Source organism: Lampris incognitus, chromosome 6, assembly GCF_029633865.1.
Source record: "Lampris incognitus isolate fLamInc1 chromosome 6, fLamInc1.hap2, whole genome shotgun sequence".
Lineage (NCBI taxonomy): Eukaryota > Metazoa > Chordata > Actinopteri > Lampriformes > Lampridae > Lampris > Lampris incognitus.
The window spans coordinates 42,140,021-42,158,891 of NC_079216.1; the positions used below are offsets into that span (position 1 = coordinate 42,140,021).

Genomic DNA, 18,871 nt, shown 5'->3' on the forward strand with positions numbered 1-18,871 from the left:
CATTTTCTTTTGATGGGGCATGAGTCGTTCACATGAGAGTTGCAGCTGGGGGAGTCCGGTTGTGATGAAGGTGTCATTGATTTGCTCATGATTCTTGTGTTGTGGGACGATATTATTTGTTGAATGTTAGGCATGCAGCTGTAACTGATTTTGATGGTGTTCCTTTTGAATATCTTCCTCAGTTGATGGTCCGGGGTAAAGCACTTATCCAAAAGTTAAAAAAACTGCTTACTGATGTTTGTGGCCACGGTAACACTGTAGGGTGGGTTGTACCAGGTGATGTTTCGTCTTCTGCTATGTTTACTGATTTGCTGGCAGTCAGTATTTAATGGTGGGTTGTACTTGAGCTTAAAATTGTAGCCGCTCTTTTGTAATGCATCTTGGTATGGGGGTGTAGCTTCATTGAAGATGGACTCATTAGATGATAATTTTGAAAGTCTTCTATTAATGCTTTCTGGGACATTCTTCAAGATAGAGGGTGGGTGGTTGCTTTCTCTATGGCCATACTGCAGCGTGTTGTTGGGCTTAATGTACAGCTTGTATGTGCCGTTCCTAAGGCCCATTAAGATGTCCAGAAAGTCCATTTGTTCCTTGTTTGCTTCAATAGTGATTTTTAGCCCATTGTTTGAGAATATTTTGCAGATTGTTTTCTTAATGTGCTCGACCTCTCTTGGTGTTTTGTTACAAATTGCTCGCCCATCATCTTTATAGAGTCCAACATTGATGTCCAGGTCCTGTAGCTGAGACAACAAATGCAAAAAATAGAATAAGTGCTTTACCCTAGACCATCAACTGAGGAAGATATTCAATAGGAACACCAACAAAATTAGTTACAGCTGCATGCCTAACATTCAACAAATAATATCGTCCCACAACACAAGAATCATGAACAAATCAATGACACCTTCATCACAACCGGACTCCCCCAGCTGCAACTGTCATGTGAACGACTCATGCCCCCTTGAAAGAAGATGCCAGACGAAGGGAGTTATCTACCAAGCTATGGTGACGAGAGATGACAATGGCAAAATAGAGACATACGTCGGTCTAACAGAGGGAACATTCAAAAAGAGGTTTAATGCACACATGTGTAGCTTTAGAAACAACCGTTTAAAGAATGTAACATCTTTAAGCGATTATATTTGGTCATTGGCAGACAGAAACATTAATAATTCAACCACCTGGAAAATTCTCTCAAAGAACAGGGCAAATTCAACCAGCAGTAAAATGTGCAATCTATGTCTAACTGAAAAATATTTAATATTTTGCAAACCAGAAATGTCCACATTGAATAACAAGAATGAATTGGCCAGCAGTTGCAGACATAGATATAAGCACCTATTTTGTAATTATAAATAAGTAATGACAATAGACAAATACCCCCCCCCCCAAATTGGACCGCTAGTAATCACGTGTTTTTGAATTTTTTAATGTCGCACCTCAGTTAGCGATCACATGTTTTTGAATTTTTGAATGTTGCATCTCTCCCTTCCTCATTGGACATTGTGCATGTGATGTGCATGATGAGGCAGGAAATGGTATGTCCTTTCCTTGAGTAGGTTTATTTACAGCTGATGACTGCTTATGGCATAAAAAGGCTTGTACTGTCTCATAAAGAATTTACTTGACCCACTGGATTATTTTGCTCCTTATTTGTTGAGCACTTTACCTACAGTTGAGTGTTTCTTTGGGGGCTGGGGGGTGTCTGGACCAGAACTAGATTAGATGTGGAAGGTGAACTCCACAGTCGTCCCAGTGGTAATAGGAACACTAGGGACTGTGACCCCCCAAACTGGGAGAGTGGCTCCAGCAGATTCCAGGAGCAACATTTGAGGTCACTGTCAAGAAGGGTGCGGTCCTAGGAACAGCTAAGATACTGTGCAGAACCCTGGGCGGCATGGCTCAGCAGCTAAGCGGGTCATCTAGTAAATGGTAAATGGACTGCATTTATATAGTGCTTTTGTTAGTATTGCATTTACAGTGCATCCGGAAAGTATTCACACCCCTTCACTTTCCCTACATTTTGTTATGTTACAGCCTTATTCCAAAATGGATTAAATTCCTTTTTTTCCTCATCAATCTACATACAATACCCCATAATGACAAAGCGAAAAAGGTTTTGTAGACATTTTTGCAAATTTATTAAAAATAAAAAACTGAAATATTGCATGTACATAAGTATTCACACCCTTTACTCAGTACTTGGTTGAGGCACCCTTGGCAGCGATTACAGCCTCAAGTCTTCTTGGGTGTGAAGCTACAAGCTTGGCACACCTATATTTGGGGTATTCCTCCCATTCTTCTCTGCAGATCCTCTCGAGCTTTGTGAGGTTAGATGGGGAGCGTCGCTGCGCAGCTATTTTCAGGTCTTTCCAGAGATGTTCAATGGGGTTCAAGTCTGGGCTCTGGCTGGGCCACTCAAGGACATTCACAGATTTGTCCCCAAGCCACTCTTTCGTTGTCTTGGCTGTGTGCTTAGGGTCGTTGTCATGTTGAAAGGTAAACCTTCACCCCAGTCTGAGGTCCTGAGCGCTCTGGAGCAGGTTTTCATCAAGGATCTCTCTGTACTTTGCTCCATTCATCTTTCCCTCGATCCTGACTAGTCTCCCAGTTCCTGCCGCGGAAAAACATCCCCACAGCATGATGCTGCCACCACCATGCTTCACTGTAGGGATGGTATTAGCAAGGTGATGAGAGGTGCCTGGTTTCCTCCAGACGTGACGTTTGGCATTCAGGCCAAAGAGTTCAATCTTGGTTTCATCAGACCAGAGAATCTTGTTTCTCATGGTCTGAGAGTCCTTTAGGTGCTTTCTGGCAAACTCCAAGCAGATTTTCATGTCCTTTTTACTGAGCAGAGGCTTCCGTCTGGCCACTCTACCATAAAGGCCTGATTGGTGGAGTGCTGCAGAGATGGTTGTCCTTCTGGAAGGTTCTCCCATCTCCACAGAGGAACGCTGGAGCTCTGTCAGAATGACCATCGGGTTCTTGGTCACCTCTCTGACCAAGGCCCTTCTCCCCCAATTGCTCAGTTTGGCTGGGCGGCCAGCTCTAGGAAGAGTCCTGGTGGATCCAAACTTCTTCCATTTATGAATGATGGAGACCACTGTGCTCTTCGGGACCTTCAAAGCTGTAGAAAATTTTTTGTACCCTTCCCCAGATCTGTGCCTCGATACAATCCTGTCTCGGAGGTCCACAGACAATTCCTTTGACTTCATGGCTTGGTTTCTGCTCTGACATGCACTGTCAACAGTGGGACCTTATATAGACAGGTGTGTGCCTTTCCAAATCATGTCCAATCAATTGAATTTACTATGGGTGGACTCCAATCAAGATGTAGAAACATCTCAAGGATGATCAGTGGAAACAGGATGAACCTGAGCTCAATTTTGAGTGTCATAGCAAAGGGTGTGAATACTTATGTACATGCAATATTTCAGTTTTTTATTTTTAATAAATTTGCAAATATTTCTACAAAACCTTTTTCACTTTGTCATTATGAGGTATTTTGTGTAGATTGATGAGAAAAAAAGGAATTTAATCCATTTTGGAATAAGGCTGTAACATAACAAAATGTGGGGAAAGTGAAGGGGTGTGAATACTTTCCGGATGCACTGTATATAGCGCTTAGTATTCGGAAGGTCAATGGTTTGATCCCCAGCTCCTGCGAAGAGCGTGTCGAAGTGTCCTTGAGCAAGACACTGAACCCTTAACTGCTCCTAGCTACACAGCTAGGATGGGTTAAACGCAGAGAGTGAATTTCATTGTATGTATGTACAAATGACAAATAAAGTGTATTCTCTTCTATTCTATTCTCCCGATGAGCAGGTTGGCACCTTGCATGGCAGCCTCTGCCATCAGTGTGTGAATGTGTGTGTGAATGTATGAATGTGAGGTATACACTGTAAAATACTTTGAGTGGTCGGTAGTCTAGAAAAGCGCTATATAAATGCAGTCCATTTACCATTCAACCTTCAAACTCCCAGGCCTCTAGTAGAGGACCCGAGCTTGTGGAAGACACACACCACCAAAAAAAGAGTGAAAGGGAGATTTTTTTTTATTATAGATAATTTGGCATAGCGTAAGAAATTTTTTTTATTTGTAGGTTCAGTGGATGTTCAGTATTACAGGTATATTGCACTGGGATTGTTTCTGACACTGTATGACTGTTTTAAGTGTTCATCAGAGTGATGGCCTGTGGAGAGAAACTGTTCATGTCTATTTTGGCATACAGTGCTTTGTTTATGTTTATTTAGATCCCCATTAGCTGTTACCCAAGGCAACAGCTACTCTTCCTGGGGTCCACATTAAAAACATCCTACAACAACATCCATGTATACACATGCTTTCACATGCATGCTTACATAAATAAACACAATTGCATCACTAAATTGAATTCATCCCTGCCCCATCCCACCCACCTCAGTTTGCAGACCCATCACACCAGGGTGTGATGGGTCTGCAATGATGTTGTCTGCCCGTTTCCTGAATCTGGAAATGTATAAGTCCTGAATGGAGGGCAGATTGGCACCAATGATTTTCTCTGCAGTCCTGGCTGTCCGTTATAGTCTGTTCCTGTCCTGCTTGGTGGCCGAACTAAACAAGACAGTGATGGATATACAGAGAACAGACTGGATTATTGCAGGGTAGAACTGAATCAGCAGCTCCTGAGGTAGGTTGAACTTCCTGAGCTGACACAGAAAGTACATTCTCTTCTGGGCCTTTTTGATGATTGTGACTGTGTAGGACACCCACTTTAGGTCATGGGAGATTGTGGATCCCAGAAACCTGAAGGTTTCCACAGCATGCTCAGCATCACAGCACATTGATGTTGAGTATGGGAGGGGGGCAGTGCTGGGGGGCTCTTCCTGAAGTCCACTGTCATCTTCACAGTTTTGAGCGTGTTCAGCTCCAGGTTGTGATGACCACACCAGAGGGCCAGCTGTTCAACCTCCCATCTGTATGCAGATTTGTCACCGTCCCAGATGAGGCCGATGGTTGTTGTGTCATCTGCAAACTTCAGGAGTTTAACAGACGGGTCTCCTGAAGTGCAGTGAAGAGGGAGAAGAGCAGAGGGTAGAGCACACATCCCTGGAGGGGGCACCAGTGCTGATTGTCTTGGTGCTGGATGTGATTTTCCCCAGCCTCACCTGCTGCCTCCTGTCTGTGAGGAACTTTGTTATCCACTGACAGGTGGGGGCGGGCACAGTGAGCTGGGTGAATTTGGTGAGTAGGATTTCTGGGATGATGGTGTTGAATGCTGAGCTGAAGTCCATGACCAGGATCCTTGTGTATGTACTTGGGGAGTTGAGGTGTTGCAGGATGTAGTGCAGTCCCAAACATTGTTGCAGACCAGGTATACCCCTTCATGGCAACGGTATTCCCTGATGGCAGAGGCCTCTTTCAGCAGAATAATGTGCCCTGCCACACTGCAAAAATTGTTCAGGAATGGTTTGAGGAACATGACAAAGAGTTCAAGGTGTTGCCTTGGCCTCCAAATTCCCCAGATCTCAATCCGATCAAGCACCTGTGGGTTGTACTAGAAAAACTAACCCGATCCATGGAGGCCCCAACTTGCAGTTTACTGGAGATTAAGGATCTGCTGCTAACTTCTTGGCGCCAGACACCAGAGGACACCTTCAGAGGTCTTGTGGAGTCCATGCCTGACGGGTCAGAGTTGTTTTGGCAGCACAAGGTGGACCTACTCAATATTAGGAAGGTGGTTTTTATGTTTTGGCTGATCAGTGTATAAGATGTTAACGGAAAAAAACAAATCGTAGACAAAACGTCACCGGAGTCCTATCACTAATCGAAGAATGAATTCTCTCCCCAGTGACTGAGCAACATGTTGGAGATACCATGGTATCATCAAGTGGAAACAGTATGCTATAAAAAAAGCAGAGTTGCTCTGCTGTTGTTTACAGATGAGTAGCATTTGTAAACACAGATATGTTTCAAGTGATCTCTAGCTAATGTTGCACCACCTCTCACTCCTGCCGATTGAGTGATCCGGGAGAAAAGCAGCATGTTTAATTTGTGTATGGCAGTGGTCAGAAGGTCGTGAGAGGTCAGAGAGTAAAGGTCATTCTTTCCGCCGAGAATGCACACAGCCATCTTGGATCTAAAGAACGGGGGAAAATTGATGCGGTGAGGATTTTACTGTTGTTTCCGTCCTTTTAAAATTGTTTGAGCTACATTTTTCACCACAGGATTAGATATTTGCCGTGATGGGTCCCGCCGTTTTGTCTGGTTTTGATATAGACTGTCCGACGGTCTTAGACTCCAGCTCTGCTGTTGGCTGCAAACTGAAAACGGATAGCTTCCTCCGGATAGATGGAGGCAAGAGGAGGCCCAAATCACCGACTGCTAGTTGATAGTTGTTATCTCTTCACGACTAGATGCGTATGTTTTTGTTTTTTTTTTGGGGGGGGGGTGGCAGTAAGATTGTATGGCATAGGTTATCTAACTAGCACGTATAACCTAGGTTCGTAAGTGTAAGGGAATCATCTGATCACTCGGTTAGCTAATTGACGTGAGCTAAGCTAATGCAAAGGGGTTGTAGCTAGGTGGACTCGTCAACTGACTTACGACAATCTACACACTAACAAGCGTTATTTCCTTTAGCAGGAGAATGATAATGATGTCTCTATTTCACAACCTAACGTCACATGGTTGTTCATTTGCCAGCTATTAAGCACATGAAACGTAAAATATGCCCCAGTATTGTCAGACAGGCTTAGTACGAAGTAAACTGAGTCTTCCCAGACTTAAAATGACAACACATCATATGTTTGCTAACAAGAGGGATCATTGCCTTCTTAATAGCATGAGAAGTCAATAGAAAGTTGTATCAAAGATTTATGGCAGTGTTAACTGTCCACTTTTCTATTTTTTTAATCATCCGGCTGACGTTTTTCTCACTGCCTCCATAATGCGGATATTGTAGGGTTCGTTCACACAACACCTCTGTTCTCTTCTTACAGGTGACAAAAGGCATGTTCGGTTCCAGAAAGAAGTTTGTGGAGTTCGTTGAGGTAGTCGATAACGACTTTCCTGATGAAAGCATGTACTATGGCCAACCGTCGATGTTCCCTCATCGGTCAGAAAAAGACGTAAGTTTTCGTCCCTATATACATATGCTCTCCTTCCTACACTCAGTAATTAAAGAGGGGAAGCCATGTATCTCACACTCTTATGCTTGTTTCTCTAGATGCTGTCATCTCCTTCACCGTCATCGTCAGGTCAATTGTCGCAGCTTGGTGCTAGTTTGTACGGTCCACAAAGTAAGCTCACTTAGCTTAAGTAGTCTTGACATTAACATACGTGTACACTTTCTCCATGTAACATGCTCAGAAAAAAATTAAGTAGGCTTGAATCAAACAGAAATACAGAAGGGTGACTTTGAACGTGATTTTGTTAAATGAAAATTTGATCAGATATAACTTGCAGTAGAACTAGTAGCTGACCTAATTCCCTTCAAACCTGGGTACACATTTGTATTTGGAAGGTAAAATCCACTGTTCACCTAACAATGTTTTTTTGTTTTGTTGCTTCCTTTCTCTCTTTTTCTTTGCAGGTGCACTTGGATTCTCATTAAGGGGCATGGGCAACAATACGCCTCAGTTAAATCGCAATTTGACACAAGGCACCCAGCTACCAAGTCATATCACCCCCACAACAGGGGTGCCCACCATGTCACTCCATACCCCTCCATCACCAAGCAGGTACGTGTTTATAGGTGTTTGCAATCATATACAAGATTGTGTGGGCATGTATATAGATGCACATTTCATAAATGGTAGCCACCTTTGATACGGTAGCAGTCATACTTGTTCATAATTGTTGGCTGTGCCATTTGTATTTAGACAAGAAAAAACCTAGACCCACTAAGTCTGCACTGACCATGCTTTGTTAGGGGGACTTTGCCGATGAACTCGAGGAACATGCTGAACCACTCCCAGGTTGGCCAGGGCATTGGGATGAGTGGCAGAACCAACAGTATGGGAAGTTCTGGGCTGGGTAGCCCAAACCGCAGCTCTCCCAGCATCATCTGTATGCCCAAACAGCAGCCAGCACGGCAGCCCTTTACCATAAACAGGTAGACTTGACAGGTCTAGCTTGGATGTGTATGCACACGCACACACTTTAGAAAGATAAGCAGTTCTGTATAGTTCCTACAGTCTAAATAATGGCATTAAAAAGCAACATATTTGAATGTTTTTGAAAGTAAAAGTCAATATTTGGAGCTCACTTTGTTATGTGATTGATAAAATGGTTCACAAAAGTGACTGTTCAACACATACTTATGGATTTGTGTCATAGTTTTGTGTAAAATGCTAATACCAGACCGAAATTGTTCAAATCTATGACTGAACTTTTCCCATTTTAAACTTATTTACATCGGCACGTTATGAGGTCATTGTATGAAGTACACGGGGAACAGCCCAGGAATAAATTGTCAAGGAGTCCCAGGACACTGCCTCCCCAGCTGTGGCTAGTTTGCTTACTTTTGTTCATTTCTAAAACTTATTTTTGTCATGAACATTGCAAGCTTAAGTTCTTATGAATGTTATGCTACATGATGTAGTTAATTGCGGCTAATACTTTAAAACCCTCAGTTCTGTTTCATATAGACAATAAAGAATGATTATGTTTATATGGAAATCAAATCAGATTTATGTTTAACAATATATGATTTTATTTCCATTGAAGCAGTAATGCATTTTACCACTGAAATATGAATGCAACCAGTGGGGAGAGTATTGTGGTTATCTTTCTTCAGTCAAACTCCATTATGGGATTTTATACATTGTAGAGTACAGTATAACAGAAGCCTACCTATTGTTTAAATTCAAGCTCATGGATTGGCAGATGTTACTGATTTGTTACTAATTGACAGAGTATGTACAAACCCCTCCTATGTAGTCACAAGTTACATTAGAGAATTTGGATGCGATTTAACTGGCAGTAAAGTAAATAACTGTAGTACTGCTAGTTGATTTCATAAAGTTGGCATCATTGAGACAGCGCAGCTGCCATGTGAAAATAACACACAGGTCTATTATATTTTTTCTGGTGGAGTCAGAAAGTGAATGGGGGGGGGGAAAAGGAAGTGAAGCCTCATATGTAATGACAGTTTCACCAGTTTATCAAAATGGTAGTGCACAGTATAAAAGAGGTTTAATCATTATGCTGAGGTGATTAAAATCAATAAGTGCACTTGAGGTTCATTACATCAAGGTCACATGTGTATCCCAGACCAAGATTGGCTTGGTTTGTTTTTATCTACATAAAAAGCAATCTTTTAGTTTATATTCGTGTAGGTGGGCTCACCAGTAAGTATAGAGGAACAAATCTTTCTCTGTTCTAAATTACACTGAATCGGAGTTTTCCTCCCTCTCCACAGTATGTCAGGATTTGGAATGAACCGTAATCAGGCTTTTGGGATGAACAATTCAATATCAAGCAACATCTTCAATGGCACTGGTTTGTATGTTTTACTAAAAGCCACAATCTTGTGTAATAACTACAGGATTAAGGCCAGCAAGTTCATTTATACTGTTAGAATTGACAATAATAGTGAATAATCATACTAATGTTCCTGTACAAATGCTGTCTTGTGCCATTGCTACTATAGCGATAACATTTACTTTGTATTTAAGCAATGTAGTGTTTTTGTTTTGAACTTACAACTCACTGGAGGTCATCTTTTTTAACCTTCCTACCTTCACAGATGGAAGTGAAAATGTGACAGGACTGGATCTGTCAGACTTCCCTGCACTAGCGGACAGGAGTCGGAGAGAAGGGACTGGGAATCCAACGCCACTGCTCAACCCACTAGCTGGAAGGGCTCCCTATGGTGAGGTGTCAGGCTGGAGAAAATCCGCCATCAACTCTTGAAAAGGTTCCCTGATAGTCACAGAAAGTTGAATCAGTTCATCACAACATTTATTGAGAGAAATGTTTCATCACTCATCTAAGTGACCTCTTCAGTCTCATCCTTGAAAGGATGAAGATGTGCATATCCTTGATAGGGAGGAACGCTGGTTTGAATGAGGAGTCAAAGAGGCCATCTGTGTTAAGATGGAACGACCATCCCTTAACCGAGGGGAGAGAGTACATCTGTCACCATCTTACAGTGTTGTGATTGCAACTATTCCCCAATCCTCTGTGAATAGTACACATGGCCATTATAACTCTAGTTAATGGTCACGGCAATTTGCATATGAAACTGATGGTTGTTTTTGGTCGTTATGCCACTGTGTTGTTCATAAGGGTGGGGATACCTGCAGTCAGTTTAGACTGAAGAGGTCACTTAAATAAGTGATGAAACGTTTCTTTCAATAAATGTTGTGTCCAGATGAACCGAATCAACTTTTGGTGATTTCCTTACCTGGATTATTGAGCATGCATAAAGACGTTACCTGATAGTGTACAAAGCCTGTGTATAGATGCATATCTCAGACAAAAGGAACAGTGAATTTGGGCTTTTACTTTTTGTTGGAATACATTACTATGGACATACTGCATAGTCTTACATTGTGCTTCACTCTCCTCACCCTGCTTTCCCACAAGTGGGCATGGTGACAAAACCGACAACTGAACAAACACAGGATTTCTCCATCCATAATGAGGACTTCCCCGCACTGCCTGGCCCCAACTACAAAGACCCCACGTTAAGCAATGATGACAACAAAAATGTGAGAATGATTGTACAGCCTGTTCAGGCAGGATGTCGTCTCTTGACATGTTCGGTGTCAAAGACATTTATGACTTGTTTAGCCTTTTTTTGTCATTTTCATTGATCTGCCTCAGAACCTAAACTCCACGGGCAAGAGCACAACCAGTGCAGAGGGGCCAAAGTTCCCTGGAGACAAGACGGCCTCAGTACAGAACAACAACCAGAAGAAAGGGATCCAGGTGTTGCCTGATGGTGGGTCCTCTCAGCCAATCATATCATTCCAATTCCAATGATCCATCCTTTCTTAACACTAGAACGACCAAGGCCGTCATTTTGACAGTTTTGGATTTTCAAAGTTTAATAACTTTGTAAAAAAAAAAAAAGATACAGACCTGTCACTCCTTGAATGCTCCTAAAATTGCATATATTTGCATTAAAATGAGATTTAGATCAATTGCACAAAAAAAAGTTATGATAAGGCCCCTGTGATGGCCTGGCGGCCTGTCCAGGGTGTCTCCCCGCCTGCCGCCCAATGATTGCTGGAGTAGGCTCCAGCATCCCCGCGACCCTGAGAGCAGGATAAGCGGTTCAGATAATGGATGGATGGATGGAAGTTATGATAAGATCTACTTTAAAGGACCTTGAGCAGTCAAAAAGACGGCTCGTAATTTGCGCGTGATCGTGCACATCATGTCACTATTTATGATGTGTGTTGGTTGCATCATTTCCTTCGCAAAGTTCATTGTTCTGTCCTAGAAACACACTAGCGTTCTCCAGTGCAGAGTAATAGTCTGAACTTGATTTTTGATTACTGACAATATGTCTGGTTACAGACGCTGTTTAAGACACACCATGACTACCACCGAGGCGTTGCAGTATTGGACAGCGGCGATTCTAAATTTTTTTAAAAACAGTATTAAAGTTGTTAAAATGTTAGTTGTCAGTCATTTCTTAACAGACATACTAACATATGCGATGCATTAATATCTCAATTGGGTATTTATCTTTACAACCGTGATCTTGATCCTTGGGCGGTCATTTTGACGGCCCTTGATCATTCTAGTAGTTTTTAAGTTCCGGTCGTTGTTGGGGACTGTTTCAATCTTTATTTTCAGTTCTTTTTTACAGTTCACATTTTATAGGCCTTGTTACATTTGTTAGATTAGCAATATGTGTTTTCTGTTTTGTCTATCTGGTAACATTTTCACTTTTTAAATTTTGCTATTCAAGTTTGACCATGTCTCTCTGAAGTCTAAATTGTTTAAAAATAGTATTATAGTTGTTAAAATGTTAATTTTTGTGTCAGTCGTTTCTTAACAGACATACTAACACATGTAATGCATTAATATCTCAATTGGGTATTTATCTTGACAGAATATAGAGTTTAAAAACCGGCCGTCATATTGACAGCCCAAGGTCGTTTTAGGTAGGAGTGAAATTCCAGTTGTTCTCGTGTTAATCATACAACTGGGCAGGCTAGCTGCAGTCTGGATATTTTCAGTATCACACTATCTATTTTACCATCTGTATGTTGCACAAATTTTTAAATGAATTTTACAAAGTCGACAGACTACACAGTGGCAACAGCTAGCACAACAGCAAGCTCCCAGGAGAGAGAAAGGGAGACTTTTCAAAATGTCCTTGCCATTGGAAAATTTGATTTATGTTGGCCCTGCGTGGTTGTATTCCAAGCTGTCCATAGACGAATGCAAGGAAAAACAATGACCAGTATTATAATAGCTGAAACATTGGTTATTCTTTATCCCCTATTTCATAATTTACTCAAAAATTAAATTTCTGTCACCCTTAATAACATCCTCTTTATCAACATACTAATTATTCCACTTCGTGATTGTAAAAACTTTGTTACTGGCTTTTTTTTTTTATTGAAATTTGGCATTTCCTCAGTTTTTTATATTTTCATCTTAAGAATTCAGATAAATACATGTAGAATGAAACACAGTTAATGTGAACACTTTAAAACCCTGTGTTAAGAGGCAGTTACTTGCTTTACCACTGAAAACTACTAAAAGTAAATGTTGTGTTATGTTATAGACCGCAAATTGTGAGCATCAAATGTGCATGCATCATTAAGTCACACTTCAAGGCTTCCAGATCTTGCTGTTTGCAACATTGTGAACATTTCAACATTGTTGAGAAAGGGTCTGTTTGGACTGTTCTGCTGTGAGATCACAGTTGTCTGTGAAATGTTGTAGAAATACTTAAAAATACTTTGAGACTATTAACATTACATTTAATCCATGGCATGTTACTTACTGGACATAGTCCGTTTCCAGTGTATTCTATGACTGTGCTAAATTCTGGGCCATCCAACCCTTACAGGACGTGTGACGAATATTCCCTCTGGAATGGTGACAGACCAGTTTGGGATGATTGGATTGCTGACATTTATCCGAGCAGCAGAGACGGATCCAGGGATGGTCCATCTGGCACTGGGAAGTGACCTCACAACACTGGGACTCAACCTCAACTCGCCAGAGTAAGATGGCAGCCCTATCTAGGCTTTAGGCTTCACTGATGGATTACAGCCAAAATAGATTATGAATCATGCAGTAAGTGGAAGGATGCGTTCTGTTTTCTGGATTTTTGGGTTTCTTTGACACTCTTGTTGATCGTGTCAGTGTAAAAACAATTTAAGACGCCTTGTTCTTTACAGAAACCTGTACCCCAAGTTTGCTTCTCCTTGGGCCTCCGCACCATGTCGACCTCAGGACATTGGTGAGACTTTAACTTTAAATTATGTCAACCATTCTTCTTTTCTAATTGGCGGCCCAGTGGTTAGCGCTGTTGCCTCATAGCAAGAAGGTCCTGGGTTTGAACCCTGGGGTTGTCCAACCTTTTGGAGGGGGGGGAGGTGTCATCCCAGGTCATCCTCTGTGTGGAGTTTGCATGTTTTCTCCATGTCTGCGATGCGTTTTCTCCAGATGCTCCGATTTCCCCCACCATGAAAAAAAGAAACATGCAAGTTAGTGTTTATACTCCTGTCTGTGCCCCTGACCAAGGCAATGGGAAAAGAACTGGAGTTGGTCACAGGGCGCGGCATGAAGGCGGCAGCCCACTGCTCCTAGCTTCACAGATCACTGCTAGGATGGGTTAATTTGCAGTAACTGAATTTCCCCAAGGGGATTAATAAAGGAAACTCAAAAAAATATTTCAGCCCCGGTTTGTGGGCACTCAGTAGTAGCATTTTAGCCTATGTATACTACTACTGTATGAATTTTTTTTTTGAATGCAAGTGTAGATGCACATAAGGTTAAGTACTTGGCAATTGGTAATAGAAGACATGTAACTAGTGGTTGGATTAGAAAAAAAATTCTGTTTGATTACTTTACTTTTCCAAATGAGTCATTACTGTGTATTTATGTCCTTGTCAACAGTTTTTACGGTGTTGTGCTTATTCTAGAGGTGCTGTAATTTGAATGTTTTGGGCCTTGGGAGGGCTGTGAGGGTGCCTGTGTTTGGGCTGTGAGATTCTTTTTGGTGACATGAAAGTATTAGGGAGTGCTTCTCTCCCCTATTTTTGCTAACACATGGCTTTAGACGGAACTCATAGGTTAACTGTGTGCCTCCACCCCATCCCCATGTCTTTTAGACTTCCATGTTCCTTCAGAGTACTTGACAAATATACACATAAGGGACAAGGTAAGTTGGTCCTTTGAACAATGCCACATTTATGTTATCGTTGTCATTTGGTGGAGGATTTACTTGGTGGTTGTTGATTAATTATATATGACTCCAATTCTCTATTCTCTTCTTTCCTGCCCTGCCTTAAGTTGGCTGCAATTAAACTGGCTCGCTATGGCGAAGACCTGCTGTTCTACCTGTACTACATGAATGGAGGAGATCTGCTTCAACTTCTGGCAGCAGTAGAGCTGTGAGTGGCCGCAAATCATTTGTAAATGGCTTTACTGTCCAAACCGCCTGGGACTATTGAAATTTTGGATGTTTTTACTGCAAAGATCCATTGCAAAATGCTTCCTTTTAGCTTGTTCTTCACATATCACTGTGATAACCCATTTTTATTTTCTTATATAGAGAAAATTGATGAGTCTTTTTAAGTGCAAAGTCTTCGTAGGTTGATATTTAAGGCACCATGGTAGCACAGTGTGTCATGATTTTAAAACAGGACGACGATCCAGTCCCTCTCTCATTAAGCTTTCCCTTAGGTTAGGTTCCCTTGAGGAAAACAATTTCAGTTGAATCAGTTCATCTGGATACAATGTTTATTGACAGATTTCATCACTCCTCTAGGTGCCCATCTTTCGGCACAGGTTGAAAACTCACCTCTTCAAGAACTACTACTATTACTTGCTCTTAGCACTTATTGTATTCACTCATTTAAAAAAAATTCTTTCTTGCGCTTTTACTTTAGCACTCGTTTTGCTTTTAGATGCTTGTTTAGAGAGAAGATGCACTTATGACCTCTGATGACTAGTAGTTCTCCCGATTTCCTACATTAAATGCACTTACTGTAAGTCACTTTGGATAAAAGCGTTGGCTAAATGATTGTAATGTAATGTAAAAAATCTAATCTTCAGTCTAAACTACTGCAGGTATCCCCAACCATATAAACAATACAATTGCATAACGACTGAAACCAAAGATCAGTTTCATATGCAAATATGGGTCTGCCTATTAACTAGAGTTGCAGTGGTCATGTGTACTATTCACAGGATTTGGGAATGTTTGCAATCACAGTATTGTAAGATGGCGACACAGATGTACTCATCTACAGGCCAGTGGCCACTCTTTCAAGGATGAGGATGTGCACATCCTTGATAGGGAGGAATGCTGGATGTACTCTTAAGCCCCCCCCCCCCCCCCCGATTCAGGGATGGCCGTTCCCTCTTCACGTAGATGGCCTCTTTGGCTCCCCATTCAAACCAGTGTTCCTCCCTATCAAGGATGACCACATCCTCATCCTTGAAAGAATGGCCTGTAGATGGGTGTAGACTGTGGAGTCCTGGCCTGACGTGTTAGCTCTCCTTTGTTGTGCCATTCTTTTGGCCAATGTCTGTTTAGTTTCACAGATGTACAAGTCACAGCAATCCTCCTGGCACTTAACAGTGTACACTATATTGCTCTGTTTGTGCCAGGGGACCCAATCCTTGGGGTGGACCACTTTCTGGCACAGCGTGTTTGGGGTTTGAAAGCAACTGAGACGGTGATTGGAAAATACACGTCTCAATTGCTTTCAAACACCAAAACACGCTGTTTAATGTGGGATTTCTCCCCTTCTCCGGCTGCTGTGTCAGTGGGGACTTTGTCAGCTTGGTGGTACAGCGTCCTGATGACTCCTAGTTTGTGCTCCAGTGGATGATGACAGTCAAACCTTAAGTACTGATCAGTATGTGTTGGTATACGGTAAACATCAATAATCAAATGTCCCCCATCACCAATTGCAATTTCACAGTCTAAGAAGGCTAACCTGTCGTTTTTCACATCCTCCCTGGTGAACTTGATGTGGTTGTCCACAGAATTAATGTGGTCAATGTGTGACTGAAATTATAAATAAAAAACACCACTATTAGTTGAAATAGAATTGGAGTAAAATTGTGCGGGTCTCTTTTCTTTCTCTTGCTCTTGCTTTTTCCTCCCCTTCTCTCTTTAGTTTTAACCGGGACTGGCGGTACCACAAAGAGGAGCGAGTTTGGATCACAAGAGCACCTGGCATGGAGCCCACACTAAAGACCAATACCTACGAGAGGGGAACCTATTACTACTTTGATTGTCATAACTGGAGAAAGGTAGCCAAGGTAATAATTTTATATTAAGTGTATCTTCTTCTTTTAGTTACTTAAATGGTCTTGCTAGTTGAATTATGGCCTCTTTCACTTGGGTTATTATTGATGTAAATTTACGGAGCTTTTACTATACATTTGTTTGTTGTACAACACTTGTGTTCCAACATGAAATCTCGAGCTGCACAAGCCCCATCATTCCATTTCTTTTACCCTGCGAGTAAATGCATCTTTTTTTTTTTTTTTGGTGGCTCTGAGTTTCTCTTTGCTAATTGAATTCCTTCCTATTTTTTTTTCCCTGTTAAAGGTTTTTTTTTTAGGGAGTTGTTCCTTATCTGATGCGACAGTCCAAGGACAGGACGTTGTATTGCTGTAAAGCCCCCTTTAGGCAAATTTGTAATTTGTGATGTTGGGCTATACAAATAAAATAGACTTAACTTGACTTGAAATGGTATTTCTGTCTCTAAGGAGTTTCACCTGGAGTATGACAAGCTGGAAGAGAGGCCTCATGTGCCAACAACATTCAACTACAACCCAGCCCAGCAGGCCTTCTAAGGCCCAGATCAGTCAAACGGTCACAGCTGTTTCTGTACACCACTCGGTCAACCAGGGAGGGCACTGCGTTCGATACATCCTGGGGGTTCTTTTACTCCTTGAGGATTTGGCTTTTGGACTGAGCTGGGTGGGTGGGTGGGGTGCAATGGTGGCACAAATATACCCTGCCTTTCTAAATTAACATGCTGCCCAAAACACCAACAGTTGTTCTGTTTTTATTCCTTACTTTCCTTGCTTTTGTTTTGAGCAAGGTCTGTGTTATGTTTACGTCTCTGAATTTGAAGCCTGTGTTCAAGGCGGAAGGACTGACAATGTGGCACAATGACAGTGACAGAACACGCATTTAGATCAGGAAGAAGGTGTTGAAGGAAAAATAAAGTATCATCCTTAGAACTGAGTGAAAGGATGAAAGAAATGCAATGTTTATTGCTGCACTATATTTAGTAATAAAAGAACACAAAATTTGTTTGTGCTTTTTCATGAGAAAACACTCCCTCATTTTCATTTTTTATTTTTTGGAAATTCAACCAACCTATCCACACATCCCTTTTCATCTCTTGACATTCATTCATGTTTTTTCTTACCACGCATTATTTCCTCAACCTTCTTTTGTTCTGCACTGTGTCTCTCTTCTTCTGTGGTTTCTGTTACTTAAACATTCAGAGACTTCTTGAGTTTCCACATTGAGTGGATGTGTTCTCACAGAGGTTAATTATAAGCTTCATTGCTCCAGAGCAAGTGAAACACTTTTCAGTCTTTGTTACTATTTTGTAATAAATGTGTACATTTTTTTAGTTCCTTGGCATCACATGGATGAGTATATGTATGTACGAATGTATATATATATATATATGTATATATATATGTATATATGTATATATATATATAGATGTGTGTGTGTGTGTGTGTGTATATATATATATACACACACACCTATTTTGAAACCTCGTACCTCGTTTTTATGAGGCGAGCATGGATGCAATATGTGGATAAAACGGAATATTTCTTTATCTGCAGGATGGGATGTCACTCGGTGTCGTTAAGAATCTTAGAGTAAAATGTTAAAGAAAGGCCTGATTTTAAGCCAAAAACTCAAAACAGGGAGATTATCTTGCAAAGTATTGAGTTTAATGCAGAAAAATGACACATTTCAGTCTACTCTAAAAAGCATTTCATAGGAAAAGGAAAACCAACAATAGTTTTAGGAAGAAAAAAAATCCAGACTGATCTTGTATTTTTTAAAGTTGACAGCCATCTTTTATTTCTATTAAAGCAGAAAAGGATTTACTGAATCGCATTGTGTGTTATTTCTTGCTTCTGTTTAGGATGGAGCTGACCTGAGGCTGCTCCCTATCCTCACTGACTACAGTTAACGGGGAAAAAGCCACATCAGGAATAATGTGAATTTTTACCTACAGTTGTATAGCAAGCCGTTTTATCATTTATTCATTGTAAGGCACTATTCACTAAAAGGTAAACACTAGTACTTTTTAAACACTAGTCACTATTTTGACTGTTGCTAGTTGCTAAAAATTTTATACCATCCATCCATCCATTATTCAAACTGCTTATCCTGCTCTCAGGGTTGCTGGAGCCTATCCCAGCAGTCATTGGACGGCAAGTGTGAGACACCCTGGACAGGCCGTCAGTCCATCACAGGGCCGACACACACACACACACTGATGGTGGAGGCTGCCATGCAAGGCACCAACCTGCTCATCAGGAACAGTTAGGGGTTCAGTGTCTTGCTCAAGAACACTTAAGACATGCTCTCTGGAGGAGCTGGTGATCGAACCAGCGACCTTCTGATTTCTAAATGACCAACTCTACCTCCTGATCCATGCCACCCATTAATCATACATTCTAAGTGTTATTG

At 41.4% G+C, this 18,871-nt stretch overlaps 1 protein-coding gene across 1 annotated transcript; it reads left to right on the forward strand.

Moving 5' to 3' along the window:
• Positions 1-6,106: 6,106 nt before the first annotated feature.
• Positions 6,107-17,113, forward strand: cnot2 (CCR4-NOT transcription complex, subunit 2). The gene is made up of 15 exons (XM_056281745.1): positions 6,107-6,144; positions 6,981-7,109; positions 7,208-7,280; positions 7,574-7,721; positions 7,913-8,095; positions 9,404-9,483; positions 9,731-9,856; positions 10,573-10,697; positions 10,813-10,930; positions 13,022-13,178; positions 13,356-13,417; positions 14,292-14,341; positions 14,473-14,573; positions 16,311-16,455; positions 16,909-17,113. Exons 2-15 carry the CDS (start codon positions 6,993-6,995, stop codon positions 16,993-16,995), a joined length of 1,572 nt encoding a protein of 523 aa, XP_056137720.1. The 5' UTR covers positions 6,107-6,144; positions 6,981-6,992; the 3' UTR covers positions 16,996-17,113.
• The last annotated feature ends 1,758 nt before the right edge of the window (positions 17,114-18,871 follow it).

Excerpts from the sequence above, each read along its gene's own strand:
- cnot2 (XM_056281745.1), top strand. The coding sequence starts at position 6,993 with ATGTTCGGTTCCAGAAAGAAGTTTGTGGAGTTCGTTGAGGTAGTCGAT. Across the intron at positions 7,110-7,207 it reads CTCATCGGTCAGAAAAAGAC|ATGCTGTCATCTCCTTCACC; the intron begins GTAAGTTTTCGT and ends TTGTTTCTCTAG. Across the intron at positions 9,484-9,730 it reads CAACATCTTCAATGGCACTG|ATGGAAGTGAAAATGTGACA; the intron begins GTTTGTATGTTT and ends CTACCTTCACAG.